An 18,660-nucleotide genomic window follows, 5' to 3' on the forward strand; every position below is an offset into this window, starting at 1 on the left:
CTCTGGCCTAACCTGTGTTCATGTAACTCCAAAGCCCATTAATCGTACTCTCAAAATCCCAAATTAAAAAGCCCCAAAGTTCCTTAGGTGAGCCTGGTACGTGGTCAACACATGCTTCTGGGTGAATGAAGCTGAAAGGAAAGCAGATGGGGCATGGGGCTATGAGTTGGAGTTTGGGCTCTGGGCAAGTCATTAAAATCTCTCTGGGTATCAGTTTCTGATTCTACAAAGTAAGACGACTGGGGGTGAATCTGCCTGTTAGCTCAGAGATGTGATCACCAGTGATTTACCAGGCCCTCACCCCTCCTCAGGCTTTACTGCAGATTCTTCTAGCCCGAACCAATCAACACATGCCCAAAACCTGCATAAGATTTCGAGAGTTTAAAAAGTCTTAATGCCTTTAAGCAGAGTCATTCCCAATCCTGGTCTTTCAACTTCCCACCGTCTCTGCTTATCTTGAAATATTTCAACGTTGGAAATTAGTAATAATCTGATTCACTTAAGGTTCAGGGTGGAGAAAAGAAATACCATAGAAATCAACTAATGTTATGTGGGAGGAAGTGGGTGACTCCCATGCGTACACTCTTGCTATAGATACTAAAAACCAACCACCTAAACTGAAAGGGAGACCTCGGTCTTCTCCAAACCACAAATCAGATAAGTGATTGAACTTTACCCAGGCACCAAAAGCCCTAAAGATTTCCAAGTACTGATCTAACAGACCAGGAGGACTTGGGATTGGCAACTGTGGTCTGGTTCCCAGTCAGCTGAGTGCCAGAACTACAGATAAACTTGTTCTTCATCTCTGTGCATAAAGGAAACCGTTTTCTTCTTTGCAAAACCAGACCACAGCAAGTGGAAAATGAACCCTAACTCAACTATAGGATCAGGTCTCTGGGTTGTCCAGAGAGAAGTGGTGCCTTTGAAGTCAGAGATTCCCCGAACCCGGCTTTACATCTTTGTTGCAGTATCTGGATTTATCTGGAGAGCTTACAGATACTTCTACAATGGAAAACAAAAACTAATTTTGTTTGTAAAAAATATATACACACCACGTGCGCATTTGGGAGCAGAGCCATCACAAAAATCAAAGAATTGCTGGCTCTGTTCCTTGGATTGTGGGGGTTTCTGAGATTTCTTTAACAGAATTTTAAACTTTCTCTTGCTATGCTATCATCAAAAATTGGCAGCAGTTACACTCAATACCTCATATTTGCTCAGTGCTTTCAAACATACTTGAGTTATCAATACCAGCCCTTCAGGAGACGAGAAACAAACTCAGGTACAAACTCATATATTAACCCCAACACTGTGCGATGTGATGTCACTCAGAGTGAGCGAGGGGCTCTTGTCTAGGAGAGGACAGTGGTCAGGGAAGGCCCCACGCTTTGGCTGCGCCTTACACGACAGGTGCGTGACACCAGATGAAACCACAGCCCATCATTGCAGCAACTCCCAGGCCCTCACCTCCCTTGCTCTGCTCTAGATTTTCTCTTTCCATAGAATTGTATCACTTTCTCACAAATACGTTTATGTATTTATCATGCTGTTGTGGCTTGACTCACTCCACCGAGTAGAAGTCTTCATGAGGGCACAGGTCTTTGTTGTGTTCATTAATGGGCCCCTCAAACAGTGCTTGGCATAGAATATATACCCAGTAAGACAGGGTGAATGAATGGATGAACAGAGGAAATCCACCACATTCGGGAGCTAACGAAGCTGGGGGGGGGGGGGCCCAAAGCAGCCTTCCTGTCTTCGACCACCCAGGTAAGAGTGGCTGTAAAGCTGTTGCGGGGAGGTGGGGGGTGGGGTAACTAGTCATTTTAACCTAAATGGTTTTCCTAATTCGGGAAGACATTTAGGAATTGGCCGGCCTAGATTTTCTAGTTTCATGCCTTCATTTTATGGATGAGGAAATAATTCATTTGTCCAAAGTCTCCTAGCTGGCTAGCACCCAACCCCTCGTCTCCCTCCTCCCACTCACCGAAGAAACACCCGTGTATTGCATGGGTCAAAACACACATGAAAACAGAAGATGTGCCTATAAACTACATTTCAGAACAGCTAAAATGACAAACTACGCCTATCTGTCTACTGAAGGAGGCCCCTGTCCTCAAGTTTGCCCCACTCTGTCAGGTCAGATGCCCAGGCCCAGGTAGAGGCTGTCATCAAAGAGTGACCTCCCAGTCCTACTGACCTCTGTCCCCATTGTTCCAGCAGGGCATTAGATGTGGTCAAGCCCCATCAACGTAACACTTAGAAGTGAGGTCCCCTTGCTTCTAAGCCACTATTCGGATTCCTAGAGTAACATCCAAGGCTGGTCCAGTTGCTGAGACAACGGGCTGGCCAGCTCCTGCACACATTCTGCAGCCAGGCCCTTCAACGGTGCACCTGCTGCAGATCCCCGCAGGCTGATGAATAATCTGGATATCCAGCCCTCCCAGGAGAAGGGAAGGTGAGTATCACAAACCATACCCTCCCATGATTGGCTCCCAACCCACATTCTTACCCTGATAAGAAAGGCCCTTTTTGTTTATATGCTTCATTCTTGTACTTTATCGAACCTACTCCTTTCACACATTTCTTCCACACCCACTCCCCTTAGCTGCCCCACTCTGGCTCCAGCAGGCTCTTTTAACTCAGAGAGGGTGGGCGCCTGGGTGGCTCAGTTGGTGAAGCATCCACCTTTGACTCGGGTCATGACTCCAGGCTCCTGGGATGGAGCCCCACATCAGTCTCCCTGCTCCGTGGGGAGTCTGCTTCTCCCTCTGCCCCTCCCCCTGTTTGTGCACGCACATGCACACTTTCTCTCTCAAAAATAAATAAAACCAAAATAAATAAATTAATTTAAAAAAATAAATAAATAAATAAAACTTTAAAAAAAAAAAACCTCAGAGAGGGTACTGCAAAGGAACCTGGAAACCAGTATTATTCTGATTCGTTAGGCCTCTTAACATATGGAGAAGGCAAAAATACTAAGTAAGCATGCAGTAGAACTTTAAAGAATTCTAAATACCTTATAATTCAATGACTAAGTTTATTTAATATGAAGTCAGTTTTGGGGCACCTGGGTGGTTCAGAGGGTTGAGCATCTGCCTTCAGCTCAGGTCATGAGCTCTAGGTCCTGGGATCGAGTCCCCTCCCCACCCCCACCCGCCCACCTCAGGGTCCCTCCCAGCTCAGCTTCCCCTCTCCCTCTTCCCCTGCTTGTGCTCTGTCTCTCTCTCATGAATAAATAAAATCTTAAAAAAAAAAAAAGTCAGTTTATAAGCTAAAGCTGATTTCTTAAAAAGCAATTTCAGTAGTTAGTACTCACCGTCTGGAATTACTTGTTCTTTTAAAGTTGGGCACTACAATATATTAGAAAAAGCACAACACAACTGGTCCATGACTAGTTCTGCCACTAACTAGCAGGACGTATCAATCCCAATTTCTCTACAAAATGAACCAAGCCTGTCTCCAGTTTGGTCTAGCGCTCTGTAATGTGACGGGACACAGGAGAGAGACACATTTGCTCTGTCTACAATGAAGGTATGGGACAGCACATCAGAATCATCTGGGGGCTTAGGAAGAAGAAAAAAAAAATTTTTTTTTTTTTTTTTTTTTTTTTTTTTTGGTAAATGACGGGTGCTGGGTTCCATTCCTAGAGATTCTGATTTCAGTCACTTTGGGTGGTACCTCAACAGAGGGTGCTTAAAGAGCTCCCCGGGTGACTCTAGGTGGCTAATTCAGCCAGGGCTGAGAGGCACTGCCTCAAGTAACACATTGCTAGTGGCAGCTGTGGCCCTCTGGGCAGGTGTTTCTTTCACTCCCAGAGGCCCTCAGGAGTGAGGGGCTGTTTAAGAGAACAGAGATCTGATTCAGTTTCGTCAACAAACTCCCATGACCCTACGGTAGATCAATGACAATATCTAGGGATTCTGACAACACCATTTGTTCAGAAAACGTATGTGAAAACTTGGTTTCCATGACAAACCCTTCTGCAGCCCAGACAAACAATTATTCCCTCATCTGAAATGGGGGGAAGAGGGGAGTAATCCACTGGAGAAAGGGGTGGTTTTGAATGATAATGATAAATTAGTCTACTAACTAGGGAAATCATGTTTCATACATAAGAGGACAACCCTAGATCAAGGTTCATTTTTTTAAACAATGAAACATCATGCTGAGTGAAAAATGAAACTGACTTGGCATAATCACAAACCATTTAGCTCGCAGGGTTTGGCAATGGACAAATTAATCTCATTACTGAGGTGAGGAGCCCATCAAAAGGGTCCCAGACACTATGGTTGACACCCACTCAACCAAGTATCCTGGAACCCCCTCTCACTCTGTAGAAACACTACTGATGAGATCCCTTTAAAGGGTACAGCAATATCTTCCTCCCTCCTACTCCCCCCTACTCCCCCCTAAGAAATCCACAACCCATACGCCTGACCATGAAACAGCTCCTTGTTTTATTGGTCTTAAAGAGCTTCAAAAAGGAATATTCAATCCTTACCTGCTGAGTGCTCACCGCAGTGGGTATGGCCAACTCCCATGCTAAATGCCAGAGAGGATACAGATAAGTAAACCAGGGTCCCTTCCTTCTAGGGCAAACCAGCAAGAAAACGGACAGCCCTCTCCCCCGACCAGGGCACCTTCTTGGTGGCCTCCTCTCTCCCTCCTTACACTCTCCTGAGACCCACCTAAGCTAACCTTCATCCCTCCACTGTGGTCCAAGGGCCAAGGCCACTCTCTCTCCTGTCACCACAGACCCACTTCCTGGTGCCGGAAATACTTGGGAGGTAGGGGCCCCTGCAAAGGCCAACACTCCAGGCCAACCTGATGATTAGAAGTTCTAGCTTTTCAGGATCCCATACCAAAGACTGACGGCACCATGCAACTCTGGGTAAAGGCTTCTAAGACGTGAACTTTCAGTTTTGCTATTTCAGAAACATTTCTGGGCAAGATTTTACTGAAAAAAAATATGCACCTGCTTGGATATTATTAGACCTAAGCAAAGAACTGAGCTTCAACTATGACCTGGTTTTAAGGGCCTCTGAATCTCCACTCTATTCACCTTCACTGGACTTGGCTCCAGAGTTGACAATGGTCCTTCCCACTGATGGACAATCTCAGGTGAAGGCAGTGTTTCCACCTCAAAGCTGCATCTTTCTACTACTGGAACAAAAGGTAAGAGGCCATGACTTTCGTGGGAGGAACAAGAGCATCATCTGCACAGTTCCTGAAGCTTCCAAGAAAGTCTGTTTTCCTCTCTGCCCACTCCTTCTCTAGAGCCAATCTCTCCTTGCAGCATGGTCGGTCACCTGCTCAGGGTGTGACTGGGTAAACTGACGGTTCTAACAAAGCCACCAGGACACAAGCACTGTAGGAGACGCTCTTTAAAGGGAAGCGGGAGGGTTAGATTCAAAGTTCAGTTCCGCCACTGAAGCATGACCTTGGACAGGTCCCCAGCCCTCTCTGGCCTCAACGTCCTCATCTGTCTGCTCTAGGGAACAGCAGAATAGCTATTGTTCAACTTTGGAGAGGAGGGCATGGTATATGCTCCAAATATCATCCTCCAAGGTCCTAATGTGCTCCCACTGTTAGTGATGGATGTGCACTCTCCTATTCCTCACTTCGGGTGGGGAAATTACTGGGACACATTGGGCTAGATCAACAAGACTCCTGCTACCCTGACTCTAGTTACTTGGGAGGCTATCCATTTATTTGCATATGTTCCCACCACTCACAATATTTCTGGAGTTTTTTTGGAAATCCCCTTCAAAGAATATACTTTTGTATCCCCTAAGGGATAATTAGTGTTTAGTTGGTTTTTAAAAACACTCAAAAATCAAATCCAAGTGTCCTCAATAAATTACGCAATCAAGCTGAGTAACAGTTTTGATCAAAATTTCAGTGTGAACCACAGATAAGTTATATTCAAGCAAACACCCGAAGGAATTGGGAAAGGTTTTAAACTGTTACGTATCATTGGCTTATGAGCAAATATTTGCTTTTTTAGGGTTCCTGAATTATTAAATGGGTTAAATGAATTCCTAAATGAAATACTGAAAAGAAAAAAAAATACTGAAAAGAAAAAAAAAAATTTTTTTAAAGATTTTATTTATTTTATTTGACAGAGATCACGAGTAGGCAGAGAGGCAGGCACAGAGGCAGGCAGAGAGAGAGAGAGAGAGGAGGAAGCAGGCTCCCTGCTGAGCAGAGAGCCCGATGCGGGACTCGATCCCAGGACTCTGGGATCATGATCTGAGCCGAAGGCAGAGGCTTTAACCCACTGAGCCACCCAGGTGCCCTGAAAAAAAATTTTTTAACTGATTTGTATGACATGAACCCTGACCTCTAAAGGGGTGATTATTTGGAAAGACACAACATTCTTTTGGACAAGTTAGTTTAGGTCTGTTTGTGGAAAGGACAAAATACCACCAAAGGCGTAATTCCATTGTCAAATGGTACCTGAATCTTCCCAGGAAAAACACCTGTACGGACAAACTGTTAAGAACTATGGTCTTCACAAGGGACAGTCAATGCACCAACTCTGGATTTATTAACAGTCTTGAGGCAAAACTTTAAATGGCCTCATGACAAACTACAGAAAGAATCTGCAGAAGGTCAGCTACCCTCAAAACCAAACTCGCAGAATTATCCCGAGGTATTTCAGGGCGCTCGTGGGAGTCACATCTGTTAGAAAGCTGATCTGAAACCACTGCAGACCAAGTTACTTAACAAATTAGAATAAAACATTTCTCAGCAGCTTTTATGTATATAAATTGTCAGCAAGACATTGCTACAGGCATTTACATCTTCAAAACATAAACAAAACAAGATCTAGACGTTCCATTTTCGCTTGACCTGAAATCCACACTGCTAAAAGAAAACAGGTTACTTTAAATGGCTGCTATAAAACCAATTTAAAGGTTAGTTTTGTGCTCTTAAAAACATCCAGCATTCCCTGGAGGCTGGGGAAGAGGGCAAGAGTAAATAAGATCAGCAAATTCTGATTCTGAGAATTTATTCCAAGGAAATAATTAGGCAGTTAAGATATGCTTAGCAATAAGAGAGTTTATCACACTATTGTTTTTTATTCTTAAGAAAGATTGTATTTATTTATTTGAGAGAGAGAGAGAGGAAGGAAGAGAGAAGAGAATGAGCAGGGGGAGGAGCAGAGGGAGAGGGAGAAGCAGACTCCCTGCTGAGCTGGGAGCTGATACAGAGCTCTAACCTAGGACCCTGAGATTATGACCTCAGCCAAAGGCAGACACGTAACCGACTGAGCCACCCAGGCACCCCACCACACTGTTTGTAATAATTAAAATTAAAAACAGCCTTAATATCTAAATGGCTTACTGGCCAAATTATGGTATCCAACCCCCCCCCCACAATTATGGTTCATCCAATGAGAGAAGTAGTATGCGACCGTGAGAATAATGCTGCAAAATTAAATTTATCGGCACAGAAAGATCCAGGATATGTTCCAGTTGGGTAAGAAAAATATCTACACAAATATGTGCACAGAAAAAATATCTGGAAGGATATATATCAAGACATGGCTCAGTCAGTAAGCATCCGCCTTTGGCCCAGGTCATGGGATCGAGCCCTGTGTAGGGCTCCCGGCTCAGCGGGAAACCTGCTTCTCCCTCTCCCACTCCCCCTGCTTGTATTCCCTCTCTCGCTGTGTCTTTCACTGTCAAATAAATAAATACAAAAAAGAAAAGGGAAAAAAAGCACCAAACACAAAGATTTGAAGAAAGGGAAATACACCTTTCCTTATAATGGTGGGAAAACTGGAAACAATCTATATGACTCAGCAGGGTGGCCACTAGGCAAAGCATGGTTTATTATCCTATCGATCTTGGTCAGTGTGACCCCAGTCTCCAATCTCAGGCTGGACATAGAAGGCTCAAATGCTTTTGGCATGGATGATAGTTTACCAAGGTGCTAGTCAAAGTGACAAACTCAATAACATATTCAGAAAATTTCCTAACAGTTATAGAAAGCTTCTGTGAAACTAAACATAAATATAAAACACGTATTTTTATGCTGCTGTATTTGCTGTGTGGTTGTACATGAACAAAGATCATATGATAATCAGAAGTGATGTAGAGGGGCGCCTGGTTGGCTCAGTCAGTAGAGCATGTGACTCAATAACAGGGTCGTGAGTTCAAGCCCCACATTGGGCGTAGACCAAAAAAAAAAAAAAGAGACTAAAAATATCTTTAAAAAAAAAAAAAAAAGAATGCAAAGGAGGAGCTTATGATCCTTTTAAAAGTTCTACTTTTCCTAGCCCGTATCTTGTCTGTGGCACTCACTTAAATATCACTAAGAATGTGTTGCTCTGATGCAAGGAAGTCTGAAACCAAACAGGGGATATAGGTGAAGATAAAGATAGAAAAAAAAATCCCCAACCCTAGGAAATACAGCCAACTAGCATGTTTATTATTCACAAACTATGATTCACTGTCCCTATTTTTTCAAGCCAGCATCACACTCTAATCATATTGCTAGGTTACAGGCCCCTAGTTATTTGTGCATAATAAAAACTGAATCCATTAAAATGATACATTACATTTTTCTTGCCTACTTCATCTCTTCAGGGATAACATTTGATCATTATAAAACATAGACAATCTTGAACCTAAAGATTACTTTGGATCTCCAAACCAGAGAGGTTTCCAGTGAAAATGAAATCATTATCCAAAAATTCCTCAACCTGAAAAATGGAGTCAAAATCTGACACAGGCAAAGAACTCTCTCCCCCAGGACCATGCAGGTGGCACGATTCTGTCCAGACAAGAAGAAGCCTTTACACAGCTCACTAGTTTTACGTTTAGGAATACGGCCTACTCTTGAACACTCTCAAGAGGAACTCTTATACACACTTCTCTCCTGCTCTGAGAAGCTAAACTACTGTGGAAAGCCCAGAGGCCAGGCATGAAACAAAACACACACATGTGAACTACAGTCCAATTTCATGATCAGAAGCTCTGATATGAGCTTAATGAAACATTCTCCTCATGGCCTCAGTGTAAATTCTTGATATCGCCTAGCAAGATCATTCGTGGAGGTGATAACTATCAGAGCAAATGATAAGCAAGGACATTTCTAGTTAAGCTTCTTATCTCAGATGGTATCCTCAGTGTGTTTTTGTACACACATGGGCCTCGGTTCTCGGTGTCATTGTTTATTCTCCTCTAAAACCAAAACACTGGCTGAATAAAAGAAATCGTATATATTGTAGCTGAAGATAGCATTTTGCCTCCCATGCTTCAGATCTGTTTGGTACCTGACAGAAATGGTACATAAACACCATTAAATAAGGACTAAAGGACAGTGATGATGTAATACAAACCAACACTGGGTACAAGATCCAGGTCCAGGGAGGAGAGAAAACACTCACTAAATAAGCACAATTTGGATTAACAAGAGGCAGCCTGAAGTTAGTAACACCAGTGTTATTGCATTTTGGATATGATAGCCTAGAGTCTCAGCCTAGGATGAGTCAATGTCTAGCTCAATCAGACACGCTCATGAAAGAAACTCACAGTATTGCTTCCAACGCACGAGTTATTTCATCAATCAAAAAGAAACAGTACTGGGGCATCTGGCTGGCTCAGCCCGGCAGAGCCTGCGACTCTTGGTCTCGGGGTCATGAGTGCGAGCTCCACAATGGGTGTAGAGATTACTTAAAATAAATTTAAAACTTAAAAAAAGAGCATTGAAAATATTCTTTGGAGGGGCGCCTGGGTGGCTCTGTGGGTTAAGCCTCTGCCTTCAACTCAGGTCATGATCTCAGGGTCCTGGGATCGAGCCCAGCATGGGGCTCTCTGCTCAGCAGGGAGCCTGCTTCCTCCTCTCTCTCTTTGCCTGCCTCTGCCTACTTGTGATCTCTGTCTGTCAAATAAATAAATAAAATCTTAAAAAGAAAATATTCTTTGGCAAGTGTATAACATTAAAAAAATAATGACAGTAAAAAACATGTGCTAGTTATCCCCCTTTCACATATCAGGAAACAGACTCTCTAAAAAGTAAAATAATCTGTCTGAGGGCACAGCTAGCAAGTGACCAGTTTGAACTCAGGTTTGTCCAATTTTACACCCAATAGGTTTTGCGGGATATCACTCCTGCCTAGTTTAGCTGCAAACTCTGTAATGGGTTCCATTTAAAATTTAAAATAATAATTCTATGTTTGGGGATCAAAATTTTTACTGGTAGATAATTCCGGGAGTAAAATTCTGACATTCTACTTACAAAGCAGTTACACTAAAATGTAACTTTTTGATAAGGGTCTGGAATATTGTACCATGAACTTTGAGAAGTTTGGATTTCTAAATACAATTTGGAAATATTTACACAAACTGAAACTCTAGTCCCAACTAAAGCTAAATAGTTATTTTTGGCTCTAAGTTACTGAATAACTAAAATACTAGAATCCTGCAAAATAACAGCCAATGGAAAGATGTGGCAAAGAAAACCATATATACCTAGACCCTGATATGAAATGATCGATTTCCATATCATTTGTTTGATCATTATGTTTATACTCTTATTTTTGAACAAATGCCAAGGAACAGTTAACCAATCCAGGGTGAAGTGTTCACATTCAAAATGTGACCCTAGTTGTAAAAGTGGATTCCCTTTTTTAATTAGAAGAAAAACTTGGGGCACCTGGGTGGCTCAGTCTGTTAAGCATCTGCCTTGGGCTCAGGTTATGATTCCAAGGTCCTGGGATCAAACCCCAGTGGGACTTCCTGATCAGCCCAGAGTTTGCTTCTCCCTCTCCCTCAGCTCCCTCCCCCCACTGCTTGTGTTCTCTCTCTAAAATAAATGCAATCTTTAAAAAAAAAAAAGAACAACTTACATGAGTTCAATCATGAAATGTGTACAATTTTCCCCCTTAAAACGCCCCCAAATTTGAAAAAGGTGATCTTATATTTTACTTCATCTATTTTCAAGGTCTTGTTCCTCCAAGAGCACAGACTTTTACCAAACATGCATGACCTCTGAAGACTTCACACTGTGGCACTCAGGTACACACACGTCAATTCTCCACCGGGACACCTGGTACATGATATACCATATTAAAAGGTACATAGTGGAAGTCATTAAGCAAGAACCTGAACCAATGTACCATACCCACATCCTGAACAATGAGTTTTTTTTTTTCTTTTAAACCACTAATTTAGGTTTTTTTCACCTAGAAGGAAAAAAGCCAAGCCTGTCCACAAAATGTCCTCCCCGGCTCTGGGGCCCAAATCTACAGCCTGAGTGAAGGTCTTAAAATAGTTAAATAAATGTAATCCAGCCATTTCTCTCCAGGAAAAGATGAAAAGACCCTTCGGATCGCTCCACAGTGCTCTGACATGAGGAGACAGTCTTCCATTTAAAGTTCTGAAGAGGCTTCACTCCTGTCTCACATGGGATCTTAAAAGAGTGTAAATCCCACAGCTTAACTTGCTTAACGAAGTCTTGGTGCCCAAAAGGATGCCTCCTGCCTCTGCACACTTAGAAACCTGAAAGGCAGGTAAGCAGAATCATACTCGCAGGTAAAAATGCTTACCCGCTCCCAGCGGCATTCGTTTCCCGAAGTTCTCGAATTTTTTAAAAGTTCAAACAAGGATTATAAACGCAAGACATTCCCCTCCCCCTCGATTAAAGGGCCCCTTCTATCCTTGCCCCGCCGCCACCGCCAGACAGAGCCGGCACCCACCTGTGGGAAGGGTCCGGCAGGTGGGGCCACCTTCCAAGCGCCCGGGGCCTTCGAGAGGCCCCGAGGTGCCGCCGGGACGACGCAAAGTTGTGCGGGAGCGCACGGGGCCCGGGGAGACGCTGCCCGTGACAGCCGCGCTGGCCGGCGAGGCCCCTCGGGCCGGCCCCGAGGTGCTCGCTCCCCGCCCGGCGCCTACACCCTGCCCGAACCTCCGCCGGGACGCGCGGGGGCCCGGGCAGCCACCACCGCCGCGATCCCGGCTCGGACCCCAGTCCGCCCCGCGCTGTCCCCCACCCCACGCTCTCCGGGTCACTCACCCCGGGGCCAGGCAGCAGCAGAGCCAGCAGCACCAGCAGCAGCCGGGCCGGCATGGCGAGGACTCGGGCCTGGCTCCCGGCCGGGCCGGCCGGCTCCGGGGGGCGGTGCGGGCGGGCGGGCTGAGGACGGGGCGGGGGCGCCGCGACGACAGCGCCGCGGCGGCCGGACTTCAGCGGACGCAGAGCTGACTAGGCGGTGGCGGCACCCCCATGCCCAGCCCTATAAGCGCCGGGTGCCGGCGCTTCTTCCGGTCGGGGCGGGGGCGGGGGCGGGGCCGACCGAGGGGCGGCCCCGAAACTGGGCGGGGGCCGGGCCCGAAGGCGGAGCCTGGGGCGGGGCTGTTCTGGAGGGGCGGGGCCGGGGCGGTGCTGGCCTCTTGCGTTCGGGGAGTCACGCGGCCGTGGCTCCAGCGGAGAAGGACCAGACCTGGGTGTCTGGCGTCTAGGGGCACTGAGCGTTTGAGGCCGGGAGCTTTGCCGAGGGCTGAGGGAGGCTGGCAGTCCCGCCCCGCGGGTGCACCCCTTACCCACGCGGTCACCAGGCGGTCTCACCAGCCCCACGGAGAGACCCGCTGTGTTAAGACTCGATCCGGGGACAGTCCAGGAGACTGATGGTGCCGGCTGTCCAGAGACCCCGCTTCGTCTTTCCGTCGTGGTGGAATCCTGGACGACCTCCGGAGCCAGGGTCAGCAGCTGGCAGGGACTCCAGGAAACACGACATTTCTGCCATGCGCGCAAGTCCACAGCTCTAGGGTGCTCTGACTGTTTCTCAGCGAGCCCCAAGGCCCTTTCTTCCGTTTGCCCTCAGGAATTCCCCTCAAATCTCGTCCAACAGCCATCTCTTCCCTTTGGAATAAACTACAGCCAAGGCATTCTTGCTTATAAGCAAAGAGGGAATCCATTTCAGCGGCTTGCGTCGTATGTTAATGTGGCATTTCGTAGATGTGTCTTCGTGGAGCTAGAAATGACATGGGTCACAACTCTTTGGAGGGAGTGGGTATGTTGAGGACTCATACAAATCTATGAGGATTGTAGACTATCAACCCGAATTTAAAAGCCTGGCACCCATTTGGTCACAGGGTCCCCAGCTGCTCTCCACTTGGATGGAAGTGGAGAGACAAGACATATTGTTTGTAACAGGAGAAACTAAGACTCAAAGCACCGCATTTGCATATCCTTGGAGAAAAAGAAATAGGGGATAACAACTTCTCTAGTTTTTCCTGGCTTGCTCACATGACAGCCTCAGATTTTTCAGGGTTTGGGGGAAAGGAGTAGGCAATGCTAGAGAAAACAGCAAAGAAGTAGCAGGGGACAGCCCAATGTCCGGATCAACCCTATTCAAATATAAAATAGATGCTCACCAGAAGCCAAAATCCATAAACAGAGTTTCCTATTCCCAGCCCCCAATGCCTGGATCAAAGTCAAGTGACCTATCTCTACCACTGCTGGAGAACCTAGTATCAATTTTTTAAAAAAATATTTTATTTATTTGACAGAGAGATCACAAGTAGGCAGAGAGTCAGGCAGGCTCCCTGCTGAGCGGGGAGCCCGATGTGGGGCTCAATCCCAGGACCCTGGGATCATGACCTGAGTCGAAGGCAGAGACTTTAACCCACTGAGCCACCCAGGTGCCCCCCTAATACCAATTTTTAAGAGTGTGATGAATCTTGGCAACTGTGAAAGAAGTAGACATATTTTGAAGAGTGGTATCCACACGTTTCACTGTAGAGAGGTTTGGGATTGACGGAGAGATGGTTGGAAGCAGAGGGTCCGTCACTCCTAGGCAGCATAGCCCCTGGTCCAGGGAGGAGCCTACAATCCAGAAACTGGGAGGGGCTTTTTACCTGTCCAGCTTGCCAGCTGAAGACAGGATCTGCAAGACCACAAGTTTGAGTTAAAAGAGGCGCTTGACTAGAAAATACTGCTTTCACATCCCTTCTCTGGTGCTTTTTCTCAAACAGCGTAAGTCTAAGAGGGGAACTTTCTGGCCTGGAACTCTGGCAGCCCTTTGAGAATTCAAAATGTCACTGTGACCCTGTAAGCGCAGTAGATGAAACACAAAAGGGAATCTGACTCATCTGACTCATAAATTAGCTTTAAAGATCCAACAAAGAAAAAAAGAAATCTGTTCCAAGGAGTCTAGGCCAGGTAGGTATATTTTGTATCTTGTACTCAGTTGGACCAAATCCCCAGGCCTTAACTGTGCTATTATAGATTGTCAGAATTTCTCAGAATTTCTTAGGCAGCACTTAGACTGTTCTTACACTTAATCAATTCCCACGTTTTATGCGCTTCTCCACTTAACTGGCAACTCCTATGATAAGCTCTGGTTTTATTTATGATAGCATTGCCCATAAGTCTGTTCTGTAGTTACGTACTGTTTTGACAGCTTTTTGCTTACGATAAAGCAAAAGCTGGCATCACTGATAAATAGAAACAGAAATGGAAATATTTTTGTAGGGTGCCTTTGAAGTGGACCTGTAGAAAAGACCTGAAAATGAGCAGGCAGTAAATGACCTTTCTGGAAGTTGCATTAAATAGCATGCTCTAAACAAGGCCAAGGTCATGGTCTTGTGTGAAAATCAGCCCTCTCTTTTCACCAAGGTGAGAAAAATATGTGTATGGGATTCGGCAAGGACTACAGCAGGACCGGAATATGTCTGAGGAGCTGGGGGTTGGGAGGAAGTAAGTTCACAAAATCTTATTTTCACTTCTCTCTGAACCAGTGATTCCCAAACTTGGAGAATGTTTAAAAAAACAGATTTCCAACACCTTTTCCTGTCCTCGCCCCCCACTGGCATCTCCAGGGATGGACCCCAGAGGCCTGTATGTTTTCCAGTTTCCGCAGGTGACTGAGGGTAGCCAAGAGCCTCCGCCTGGGCTCTCTCATAAGGTCTGGTGTTAATTCCTGCAGCCACTATTCCCTTTTGTTTATTTTAGCAAACGTCGCCCTCTGGTGGGATAAATTATGACTCAGCCTCTTCATTGCTGTTTAAAACCCTTCAAAATTTCATTTTAAAATGATTAAGAGGTTGGCTTGCAGATAGCTATTCAGTGAGAGGGTAGCTGCCTTTGAATGACTTTTTTTTTTATTTAAAATCAATTTAATGAACATATGGCGTATTATTAGTTTCAGAGGTAGAATTCAGTGATTCATCAGTTGCGTGTAACACCCAGGGCTCATTACATTAAATGCCTTTTTAATGCCCATCACCCAGTTATCCCATCCCCCCACCAACCTCCCCTCCAGCAACCCTCAGTTTATTTCTTACAGTAAAAGGTCCCTTATGGTTTGTCTCCCTCTCTGATTTCATCTTATTTTATTTTTCCTTCCCTTCCCCTAAATTCATCTGTTTTAAGTTCTGCGTATGAGGGAAATCATATGATGTTTGTCTTCCTCATGAAGGAATCTTGAGAGGGAAAGAAGCTGGTGAAACCAAAAAGAGAGGTCATGGTTGACAGTTCCGGGACTGTCTCAAAGGAACAGTGTCTTTATCAGAATAAGGTGACTGACTTTCTTGTGATGTCGATGCTATTGCTGCTGCTTCCAAACGGATTTGACCTTCCAGCACGTCTAGCGTAGTTATGGGATAAGTCAAACAATGAGGCGAGAGTCTCTGGTAGCAAGTGAAATCTTTATCTCCTTCAGGTTCCACCACTGAAGGGAAATTCAAGAAAAGCTGCTGTCACTGTGAGCAGTGACTTTGGCTCGTCCCGTTCCGGGATAACCCGATCTGGAAAGACAGTGACACTCTGAAGAACTCTTTACCATAGAATCCAACCTACTGCACACTTCTTGTGCTGCAAAGGGGAGTGAGTGTTCCTCATTATCACAGTGAAGGGTTATTGGCTGTTGGCTATTGTTTGGGAATGTGCGAGTTCATGCTTTGTAGGGTCACCTCACATTACCTGAGCAGTTCCAGAGGTGGGTGTTGTTTGCCCTGTTTTACACGTGACACGTTGAAATGTTAAAAGGTCCACAGTCTGGCGGGGGTAACACATAGCTAGAAGAGGCATGACCTAGATTAGGACCCAGCTACGTGTACATGATGTCAGAGTTCATCTGATCAACCCCAGATGCTATGACACGCTCCCCCATTAGCTGCTTGTTGTTCTTGTTCCTCCCCCAGCGTGATGACAAGGTACCATTTTGTGACATGTAAACATAGTTAGGAGCCCAACTTGGCGTTTCCTTCGAGTATCAATAACAACCAGAAATGCGTACAAATGTGTGGTGATGAGGGGCATTGCCTCAAATAACGTGTAAGACTCCTAGTCTCATCGGGGGAGTGTGCAAAAGAATGTGAATAATTATTGAGCAGCCATCTGGGAGAGAAGAGTGAGCTTCCTCCTGGCAGTTCCGCCCTATGAGATAATCCAGTCTAATCCTGACTGATTACTTGTTCACTCACCTGTGAGCTGCGGTATTTCACACTCAGTTGTACCGAGTCTGTGTGCCACCATGGGGAAGTGTCCATGGTATCACCGTTTATCAGAAATGTATGTTCTCCAAGAGCCAACTCAGCACCAGTGTGAAAATGGCTGTCCTCTCATAATGCCTCCACTTCCTCACTGGCCAGTCCCTCCTACTCCCCTGGGGTCTGGCTTATTTCCACAGAACTCTCTGGAAACTTCCTTCAGGCAGCTCATAAACATTCTTCCTCTTGTGAAATCCCAGTGGCCATGCTTCGTCTAGTTTTTCCTGAGCCTCCCTTCAGATGTATTAATAGTTCTTCTTTCTGAACTTTCCCTCTCTAGGTGTTACCCTTTTCTGGCTCTTTTTCCTCCTTCCGGACTGTGTTTCTCACAGCTTAATATGTAGACCTTACTGACTTTCTCTCCTTTCTCCCTAGAACTCATTCCCAGACATAACCAGATTCAGAGAAGAAGGCAAACTTAGTTTTAATCTAGTCAGCTTCCTTTTGCAGATGACTTCATCTCTGACTTCTCCACAGATGATGACTACTCATTCATTCATTCATTCTTTTTGCAAATATTTTCGAGGGCTTCTGACAACAAAGTGCCGTGAGGGAATATGACAGAGTTTGCAGGCTGGCAAAAGTGTTAGGACATGCCCCAAAATAAGCACCATGCAAGGGCAACTGTGAAAAGTTTGAGAAAGCAGGAGTAAACTCAGAAACAGAATTATGGTGTTCAAGAGAGGGATGGATCCAGGGGAAGGAAAGGGATGGGATGGATGGAGAAGGAGTGGGGCAGAGGCATGCAGTGGGGGCTTCATGGAAGAAGTGGTTTCTGCACTGGGTCCTTTCAGATTTGGCAGGGGAAGAGGAGGGCCAGAACAAAGGCATGAGGAAGGGGTGACCCTGTGTGGCTTCATGGAAGCCCGAGCTGACTCCTCGGTGAGCCCGTGCTTGACGTCCACACTGGGGACCAGTGGGAGATGAGGTGGGGAAGGCAGCTAGGATGGAACAGTGGGGAGGACATAAATAAAAATTAAAAATTAAATAAGTAAGTAAATAAAAGTTAAAAATAAAAAGATAGAGCTGTTTTTCCTCCTTTGAATCTAGCCGGGCTCCGGGGCTGGTCTTAACCAGAAGTGACGTTCAGGGATTTACCAGCCCAGGTTTAAGAGGCCTGGCAGCTTCCATTTCCTTCCTCTTAGAATTCCCACTTTGTGGATACTGCTTCTTGGAACCTGGTGGCTGTGTTGGGAGAAGCCCAAGCCACCCACAGGCCACCTGGAGGACAACGGAGTTGTCCTAATTAACAGCTGCAGCTGAGCCCCCAGAGGCCAGCCACCCCCAGCAGTGAGCCATGTGGGCGAGCCCCCTTGGATGTTCCAGCCCAGTCAAGCCCCTAGGTGTCGTCATCGGATGCCACATGGAGCTGAAGAACTTCTCAGCTGAGCCTAGTTAACGCTCACACTTGCAAAAGATACTAAAATGGCTGATGTTTTTAGCTCTGACTCATGGCATGGTTTGGATATGCAATATTACACAAGCAAAACAGCCACCCATCTGGCCACCTTCACTTGACCCTACTCCACCTAGAGTCAGAAAAAGAAACTCATTTCCTTTCTAGTGGCGGAGCCAGGAGGTAGGATGCCCAGGAACTGCCTCCATCCAGTAGAAAGCCAACAGGAAAGAAAGAAGTTGACAAGAAATGCACCGATGGAATCAAGGTGCCCGGGACAAGTGTACGTTCTGATCTGATTTGGCTTGAGATTGGCCTGCCTAGCCCGGCATGCCTCCTCTATGGAACCAGAAGACCTTCCCCCATTTACCTCAGCTAGCTTGAGTTGGGTTCATCATTCAAAACCAATAAACCCTGATTAAAATGCTGGCTCAGCATTTCTAGAAGGACTAAATCAACAATGGGTTGGACCACACGTGGCCCACGGCCGACCTTTAGTAAAGCAGAGTTTTCTTTCTCCTTTTCTCTTCCCCACCTATACCAGCACTCTGAAGACGACTCTGGTTGAAGGAGGTTGAAAAAGGGACATGAAGTGCATAAAATGTATGGGTTTTCTTTTTACCCTCATCTACACTGTGAGCTGCTTGAAGACAGAGACTCTGCTTCACGTTTGTATTTCTTGTACCCAGAATAGGATGAAGCATGGAAGGACTTTTAAAGTGTTTCCTGAGGGGCACCTGGGTGGCTCAGTGGGTTAAA

At 45.7% G+C, this 18,660-nt stretch overlaps 1 protein-coding gene across 4 annotated transcripts in view; it reads right to left on the reverse strand.

Annotated features, from left to right (window-relative positions):
- Positions 1-12,222, reverse strand: part of ERN1 (endoplasmic reticulum to nucleus signaling 1) — a 76,820-nt gene extending 64,598 nt beyond the window's left edge. For all 4 annotated transcript variants that reach the window (XR_006815869.1, XR_006815868.1, XM_045984115.1 and 1 more), the window contains exon 1: positions 12,028-12,222. Coding sequence is in view for 2 of the 4 variants with exons in the window: in XM_045984115.1 (XP_045840071.1) it covers positions 12,028-12,081 (54 nt within the window). In the remaining 2 variants the exon portion in view is untranslated. The remainder of the gene's footprint in view (positions 1-12,027) is intronic.
- Between the last annotated feature and the right edge of the window lie 6,438 nt (positions 12,223-18,660).

Source organism: Meles meles, chromosome 18 (genome assembly GCF_922984935.1).
Source record: "Meles meles chromosome 18, mMelMel3.1 paternal haplotype, whole genome shotgun sequence".
Taxonomy (NCBI): domain Eukaryota; kingdom Metazoa; phylum Chordata; class Mammalia; order Carnivora; family Mustelidae; genus Meles; species Meles meles.